Source organism: Etheostoma spectabile, chromosome 23 (genome assembly GCF_008692095.1).
Source record: "Etheostoma spectabile isolate EspeVRDwgs_2016 chromosome 23, UIUC_Espe_1.0, whole genome shotgun sequence".
Classification (NCBI taxonomy): Eukaryota; Metazoa; Chordata; class Actinopteri; order Perciformes; family Percidae; genus Etheostoma; species Etheostoma spectabile.
In genome coordinates, this window is record NC_045755.1 from 5,793,255 (window position 1) to 5,802,036 (window position 8,782).

General features: G+C 39.8%; 1 protein-coding gene across 3 annotated transcripts in view; it reads left to right on the forward strand.

Moving 5' to 3' along the window:
- Nucleotides 1–8,782, forward strand: part of tbc1d22a (TBC1 domain family, member 22a) — a 187,026-nt gene that overhangs the window by 21,443 nt on the left and 156,801 nt on the right. For all 3 annotated transcript variants that reach the window (XM_032505200.1, XM_032505202.1, XM_032505201.1), the window contains exon 6: nt 1,321–1,391. In XM_032505200.1, coding sequence (XP_032361091.1) covers nt 1,321–1,391 — 71 coding nt within the window. The remainder of the gene's footprint in view (nt 1–1,320; nt 1,392–8,782) is intronic.

The following is an 8,782-nucleotide window of genomic DNA, read 5'->3' on the forward strand; positions in this document are numbered from 1 at the left end:
GGGAGACCTGTCTGAGAATAATGGATGAGTTAATGTTTGCAAGAACTCACCCAGGAACCTTTTTTGCTTCTTAAGCATCATCTAGCTTAAATATCCTAAGCTTCCTGGTGGGCAAGGTCGCTCAGTGATTTCACTGCTCTAGGAACAGTTATTTGGGTGAAGAATATATGTTGTGACAAAAATGTGTCATGTATTATCCAAAAGGAATTGGCTATAGCACAAAAGAGGGCTTAGTGTGGGTCAGAATGGCAGTCAGATTGGTAAAAAATGTTGCTTTTAATGAAGAGGGTGGAGACCTCATGGCATGATAAAGGTCAAAAAATGCAATGCTGCAAACAATAGCTTAAGCTCTATTTATTAACATGGTCTCTTTTTGGGGGCAAGGCAAATTATATTCTACATCTTTTATTGTAATGTAGTTATTCTGTTCAATTCACAAAAAATAGGATGAAATGGAAGACACATCCATCCTCTTACTGTCAATGTGTGTGTGTTAGAGAGAGACGGATATGGGTCTGTGTAACATCTAGCACTAAGCCATATTTTCTGGGTCTTCATGGACCCAAAGGGAACAACTCTGCCAATTTAAAAGTTCAATTTGAACCTCTCCATCAGATTTATTTTACATTATAGCCTGTCGGATCTCCCAACCGGCCTGGAGAAAATCTAGTTAATAATCCACTTCTTCTTCTACATCAGATGATTTCAGTGAAGTAAAAGAGACAGGGTGGGAAGTTTGGACAGTGAGGACATGGTTGGTTGGCTAGTTGATTGATTGAATGAAGTCCAAGAATGACTTACTAATCCAATAAAGGTTTGAAAATAGTTTTTATTGGGATCATTTTGTGTTGTGGGAAATGGATTCCTTGTTTTATCACAGTGAGGCTATATTTGTTAGCACCGTAAATACACTTTGATATTTTGGGTTCCTAAGGATATCTTTTTTAAATATGTTTTTTTTTTTTTTTACTTCCATCTCACTATTTCTTTTATCTGTGTTTTAGTAAGGTTCAAATCAAGGAAGGGAAATAGAGCTCGACTAGTGATTGATCTTTGAGGCTAATGTTGATGTCAAAATTTGAGTTTAACATTCCAAATTTTCTGCGCAGCTTATTGCAGTCCGGTTCTGGTGTGCGTCCAAGTCAACGCGAGTATAATAATATTGGTGATACCGTGCAGTGATATTGGCTGATAATAGGGGCCTGCCATTTATTGGTCAAGATGAGAGGGAAAGTCTTTGTGTGAGAAAAGTCTCTGTGATTAATCTGAAATAGACTAACTAGAATTAGTGTTTTTTCTTTTTTTTTCTTTTTTTTACAGAGGAGCTACGGAAACTCAGCTGGTCTGGAATCCCGCGTCAGGTCCGACCGATAACGTGGAAGCTCCTTTCGGTAAGTTTCATATACAGCTTACACACTCAAACACATGCTGCACATATTTAATGTACATTAAGCCATCCGCACACACGTTGAAACAAACACTAATTTGTGTACAACTTAGAAAACACTTATTTACACACTCAAAAACACACTCAAAGACAGAAACCTATGTAACCTCATACTTAAACCCAAAAGGGAAAACCCAGATTTAAATCAAAGGCACGCGTAGGCACATGCATACACACACTTGCACGCACACAGATAATATCGCACAAATAATAAACACATTACAGAGGATATTAGGTACACATGCACACTAATGCACAAAAAAAGTCACTCTCATTTTCTTTCTCCCAACCCCTCCCTTTTTTTGATTTATGAAGACTGGTAACAGTCCTCTTTTTTTCAGACTTCAATAGGGAAAATTAATTGCGAGGCACAAATAATTTATTCATCAGACACGCGGTGTGTTTACTCATTAAGCCATTGTTTTGGTGTACAGCTCCTAGTCTGCAGAGAGAACACTGGTTTTTTGAACACCATGACTCTCCCATTAATTACCGCACAATAGCTAATGTGCTGCAGAAAAGATGTCATTAAGCCTGTGTGTGTGTGTGTGTGTGTGTGTGTGTGTGTGTGTGTGTGTGTGTGTGTGGTGTGTGTGTGTGTGTGTGGTGTGTGTGTGTGTGTTTGTGTGTGTGTGTGTGTGCTGTAGAAAAGATGTCTATGTGTGTGTGTGTGTGGGGGGGGGGGGGGGGTACTGTGTTGAAGTGAGGGCTCATACGCCATCTGAAGTTGCAAAGCATTGGCTGCAGTGCGGCAGCCAGGTACAGGGAACGGGAGGGGCACCTCAGCACTCCAGCTGACAATTTGTGTGTGTGTGTCTGGGTGATTTTAGCTAATGTACCATAGATAACACCCATTAATGGTTAGTTAGAGGTTGTGTTCAAATGTGAATGTTTGTGAGTATATACGTTATGTGGGCATGTGCGTGTTCATACACTGCAGTAAACATTGGGCTTGCAAAGTTTCAGTTGAGTTTGTCTGTTCTGTTTTTTCTGTTTTTCTGTGTTTTTGGGTTGTAGGGTTATGAGCAATAGTTCCACATTTTTGGGAAAACCGCTTTAGCGCTAGTTGTATTTTGGAACTTTTGAGAGAGCTAGGCTAGTTTTTCCCCCATGCTTACCATCTCTAGCTCCATATTTACCCTATAGACATGAGCGTGCAGAGTGGTATCGATCTTCTCATCTAACCCTTTGAAAGCAAATAAGTGTATTTACCAAAATGTCCAACAAAGTCTTTTAAAGTCATTCTTCACCCAGCATCTTTAAATATACAATATTCACTCTCTTCAGGATTCAAAGCTAGTTTTAAAAAGGCAGTTCTTTTGTCTTTATAGAGAAATCAGATGTGGTAAGCTTGAATTCTTTGGCGGGTTCCGAGCTTCTCCGGCTGTAGTCTACTCGTCGGTTGTTTCTTCTTTAAGCTATGAAACCTTAAAGCCCTGCAATTTATTTTGTCCGTTCAGCAGACAAGCTTAATGTTTGAATAGTCTAAATCCACAAAGTTCCCTTTCCAGGAATGTCTGTCACCTTCCGCGTTCTTTGTTTTGGCATTTTAAATCTCGGTCCATTTATGAGGACTACGTCTTAACTGCTCCTCAGATCTCTGCAGGGTGAATTGAGACAGCTAGCTAGACTATCTGTCTAATTTGAGTTTTCTGTTGCATTACTAAAATATCCTTTGAATAATCACGTTCCACCAAAACACAACGATTGTGATTGGTTTTAAAGAAATGCAAATAAAGCAGAGCAGATTTTTTTTCTTCCATCCCGGAATGCTGTGTAGACTAGCCAGACCCTCCGTTATAGTGTTGTGGGGGTAGGTCTTGCAATGCAAGACTAATATTTAAATGACAACTTTCTATGTGTTTTGTTAAAAACTAACCAACCGGTGCTTTCCTATCCAACACGGCCACCACAAGCCGAGATATATAATATTTCTGTTTTTCACAGACATGGACAGGTTGGACATGATTTTAAGAGTTTAGGCAGTTTAATGGAATGCAACTCAAATCTGCATTGAAGACGTGAATGTCCAGATGACTTTGATAAATATATTGGGCGGGAAGTTTTGACTGTGCAAACTTCAGATCCATATCTGAAGTTATCTCAGCCCCACCTGGCAAGGTTTTCAACACATTCCCAGGGCCTCATGCGGCGTGAATTATCCCAGGGTTAAATCCATGGTTTGGATTCAAGCAAAAAGTGGGCACAGTGTCAAAAGCAATCATCATCTTCTGAAGTGTCATAACACTTGACTGCCTTCTCTGTCCCGTCTGTGGTGTGATCCAGTGGAGAAATAGATAGGAGGGATCAGGCTCGAAAAATCTATTCTCCGTCTGGAAAGCACGCAGGCACACACATACACACACATTCAGACTCACAGCCCACGCTTGCATTCCATAAACTTGGCAGAGGCACCTAATAAAACTTCACTCCAGTGGTGTCCCTTGTGCCCTTCTCCTGCTCACCAGCGTGCACCAACTTATTTGATTTTTCTTCTCCCCTCCAGCAAGCATGCTTGAGCCACGCTCTTCTTTACCTGACAAAGACGAGAAACAAGTTTTCCCACTCCGTTTTGAGCTCGGCAATGCTTCCCTAACGGCCTGCATTTACCACCACATCACAGAAATGGTATATAACTGTCTCCACTGTTATTAGCCTGTGTGGAAATTAACAAGCAGTAAAAAAAAAAAAAAAGAAATCTCCAACACGGCTGAGAGGGGGAGAGCAATAGTTAGCTTGACTGGTTAGCTCCCTCTACCTTCTTTCACTATTTAAGCAAGAGGCTCCACAGGTTGCCCCCGGCTTCAGAAAACCATCCGGTTGAACTTCCTATTATTTCAGAAATAATTTAGTCTTATTTCCTTTTTTCTTTTTTTTAAATAGCACTTTGTGTCCGAGCCTGAAGGAGAAAGGAGAAATGAAATGGATTTTCTGCTTTGTGAAAGAATGTCAGCCTGTGGCAATATGTACATTTGCTAATGGAGTGTGGAGTTAAATGTGAAGTGGTGGGAGAGGAGAAAACTAACTGGCTGTGGAAATATTGATAAAACTTAAGGGTTATGTGAGATGTATTGGGGAGCAGCGGCAGCTGGGACAGAATTGGATATTCTGTTCAACTGTTACCTTACAACAACACACACAGTTATATTGCCTGAGAGAAAAGAGCACTGGATTTTTTCATATGAGGCATATGAGACATGTGATCAACCTTTATCGGTATGCACAATCTTTAGAGGCATCTCACCTCGGCTAGAACATTTAGTTCCTTTTTTATTTGGATACTTCAACCTTAGTTCACAAGAAGTGCCGATCGATTGTGACCTTTAAAAAAGAACTACCAAGACCTGAGCAAAGTGCCTTTTCTCAACAGATCACAGGACCAAGAATTGAAAGATGCTGCTGTTGTGTTTGTATATTTTTACTTTGAATATGTGTGAGGAAATGCAAACTCTGCATTTGACCTACTTTATCTGTGTCATGGCATGGGTCATCTCCAACGGAAAACTTGTGTGACAAGCAGCACTGCTTACTGTGTAGTATCTGTTCCTCCTCCGGATTATAAAGGAGGAACTTACTTAATGACTAAGTAAGGGGGAAGTCATTTTTAGGAATATGACATAAAAAACACAATTCATTAAAGTCGCATCAGTTAAGCAAAGGTGTATGGCGGAAAAATATGCATTATGTTAGATATCAGAAAAAGCCTTTTTGTTAAATAGATTAAAAGAAGTTCTGTTTGATGCAAGATAAAGATATAAATATGAATTTAGGATGTAAATTAGCAAATGGTGTTCATAGCACAAGCTTTGCCAGACCACAATTTTCCCTCAATATGGTTTGAATATTATAAGTTTGAAGCTGCTCTGACATCAACCCAAACCTTTCTACAGTATCTGTGAATGGATGAGCGCTCCTCTTCCTTGGCTCTTATTGGTCATTAGGTTTGTCTTAATTTCACCAAAACTTTACAGCAAAGTAAGTTTCTGAATACATGTGAGGTAAGAATAAGGTCATACAGTTGCAGAGTCATGCTTCATTTGATCTCAAATTGTAGTTGAGAGGCAGTTAGTCACGATGTGACGTTGATTCTCATGTTGATGTTTCCAAACTCAAACCATGAAGCGAAACTCCGTTCACCCTGATGTCCACATGACCAGAAATGAGTACATAGAGACAAAGCGAAAAGAAAAAAAAGCATTTTCGAAAGGAGTAAAGTTTTATTTTTTTCAACTTTGCCTGTAGTGGGACAGTTTGTTTCCTTTCTGCTTCAAGAATAATGTGCATCTGCTAAGTAGAAATCCATTTAGATTGCGTGAAGACTAAAAAAAAAACAAAAAAAACTACCAACCCCAATTTCCTTTAAATTCCCCAAATGGATTCCCCAAGCATATTTCCGCTGTTTTTACAGAGATTAGTGAAGTGGAGGACCCATTAGAGGGATGGAAGGATGAGGGATCGAGGGGTAGATTGATGCAAGGAAGAATGAAGAGATGAGGTTTATGTACAGTAGACTGATTAACGGCGGCAGGAGGAAGCGCTGGGCGGCCACATTGTGAGCCACTGGCAGGTCATGCAAAGCATCATGCACTTATGCTTCACTTTCTGTCTTCCATCTCTCCGTTTAAAAAAAAAAAAAAAAAAAAAAAACCTTTTAACTAGTAGACCACAAGTGAATGAATATGCACTCAGTTTCAAGTATATGGTAAGTAGAGCGGCTGCGATAAGGACTGAGCCTTTATACATTGGGCGCACACTCAACCATACAAGCTACCAGGACGCCCCAATTCTCTATTTTCTAAACAAAAGGCACGCTATTTGTACAGACTGCATCCTTTTAAAAAGTTATTCTTCAAACATGCACAATTATGTTAAACTTTTTCCCCCCACACAGTTTATAATAGGGCTGGGACAATATGCCTTTGTCCCAATTCGATTCTTTCACAATACATGGGTGCCGAATTAATTAATATTGCGATTTTAATTTATCACGATTCTAGACGTATTGCGATACCATAGTATTGAGTATTGCGAACAAGAACATGTTTTTTCTGCTTTCTGTCTGTTTTCTTGGGAACAGATATGATGTTGTTGCCGTCAGCGGTACTGTATTAACACAACATATTTAGGTGAATTATTGGTAAAAAAAAAAAAAATTCTAGGAAAAGCATCCCGTGCGTGCGTGGAGGGCCTATCGTGCAGTAATGCAGCTGCAGTGTGGGATTGACCTCTGCTAAGCTGTCCATTAACCTCCAACACACACATGCTCTCCTCTCCCTTATTTGGCTGAGTGCACATAACACTGGAGCCCACTGTTTTGTAGCTGGCCCGTTGTGGTTCGTGTTTGTGCGCGTGTACTCGTGTGTTTGCAGATGAGGCAGTTTCAACACAATTCTTTTTGGCACAGAGCTGTCTGTGAAAAGTCCCCGTCAGTGCTTAGCCTGATTACTGCCGGCACAAATGTGAGCGTCTGGCTGACTGGCAGCAGTCGGGTAGATGGGACAGGGGGCGTGGATGAGTCAGGAGTCTCCTTCAGAGTGTATTGGTTGGGAAAAGATTTACATTGTTGTTTTCTGGGGTTAGAGACTGAAACCAACAGATAATGGAAATACTTTGAATGATTTATGATGTAAGGCAGAAAGATAGATGGGCTGTCAGGGAATGTGAAATGGGATGCGTGTGTTTAGATGTCATAATGTTCACATATGAGTTTGTGGAACCATGTTTGAAGTACGCATGTTTTTCACAATTCATGAGTATGTGTTTGTATGTGTTAGCCAAGTGTTTGTTTGTGTGTTAGCAATGTTGTGTGCAACAAATAAGTCTCTAGGCTCCCCAGGCTTCTCTAGGGGCCTTGGAAAAACTGAAAAATCTTTTATTGACGCTCTTATGGATCTCATTTTGTCTGACCAACACTCCCAAACCACAAAATATTCAATTTACTGTCATAGAAGACTAAAACCAAAAGAAAGTGTTCATATTTGAGAAGTTGGCAGCAAAACAAATTTTTTTTTTCTTCAACTAATTGTTTCAGGTCTAAACCAGTCACACACACCACATGTACATACAATAAGAAAAATATTGGTTTAGGGGCAGACATCAGAAGTTACTAACATTACATGCCATCAGTTTGTAAGGCACCACACCACTATTTCTGAACTCTTAAAATGATGTGGTAGCAAACACATGCGGCAACATAAAACATGTACAAACCTTGTAAACATTTGGAGGTTAAACAGCTACACAATCCAGCTTTTTATTGAAGGGACAAGTTTTTAGAGTCAGCAGTCATGTTTGAATGCTGTTTTGAAGACTTTTACTGCGTGAATATTTCAGAGCCCCTGGTCCCAGCTCTCGCTTTTAATACACTTTAGATTTGTTGTTTAGTTTGGAGTTGACTTTCACCTCATTGCATAAGGCTGACTGCACAAAGAGGATACACACTTTTACAAATGTATTCTCACATAAACTGTCTGAGAGACACACACACACACACACACACACACACACACACACACACACACACACACACACACACACACACACACACACACACACACACACACACACACACACACAGAGAGAAAGGTAGCTCCACTTAGAGGCAGAACACTTTTAGTCAAGCAGAGAAAGTTTTCTTTGCAAAGTGAAGTGTGTCATTTACAGACTATGTAATCCCACGTGGTTGGGTTTGGTTTGCGATTGAACTTGGCCAACAGACTCCCAAGCCAGTCGTCCAGGTTTTAGAACAAGAGTTTAGAAATAAAGGCTCATTAGATAGTAAACACTGACAGACAAATAATTATGAGAGACACCCAGCGTAAAATGTCATGCAGTTTCAGACTCTGAGAAGTCTTTTTTCTGAATATCTACCGAGCTGAGTTAATGAGTCCCATGTGGAACCCACAAGTGCATCTGTGAGCACATGTCTCTGTGCATGCGTGTCAAAAATAGACAAGTATATTAGTTTGGAGACACTTACCAGTTGCTTGCTAACATTTATATGGGTCTGGACTAGAATCAGTAAGGCTTTATAAATGTTGATTGTACATTGTAGACAATGTTGCATTGCATTTCAAATTTTCAGGCTGGTGGTATTAAGTATAGTAATTATTATTATATATTATGATTATTCAATTTTAAACTTAATTGTCATAGTCTGAATATTGATGCTATAAGGTCAGAAGATCAATACCACATAAATAGACACTCTGATGCTTCTGTCACTTAAATAGCAGGGGATGATTAGCTTAGCTTAACGATTTCCGGGAAACCGCTAGCTCCAAGGGTGAAAGAATCCACCTGCCAGCAAAAGAACATCATCTTCTTATTCTACTA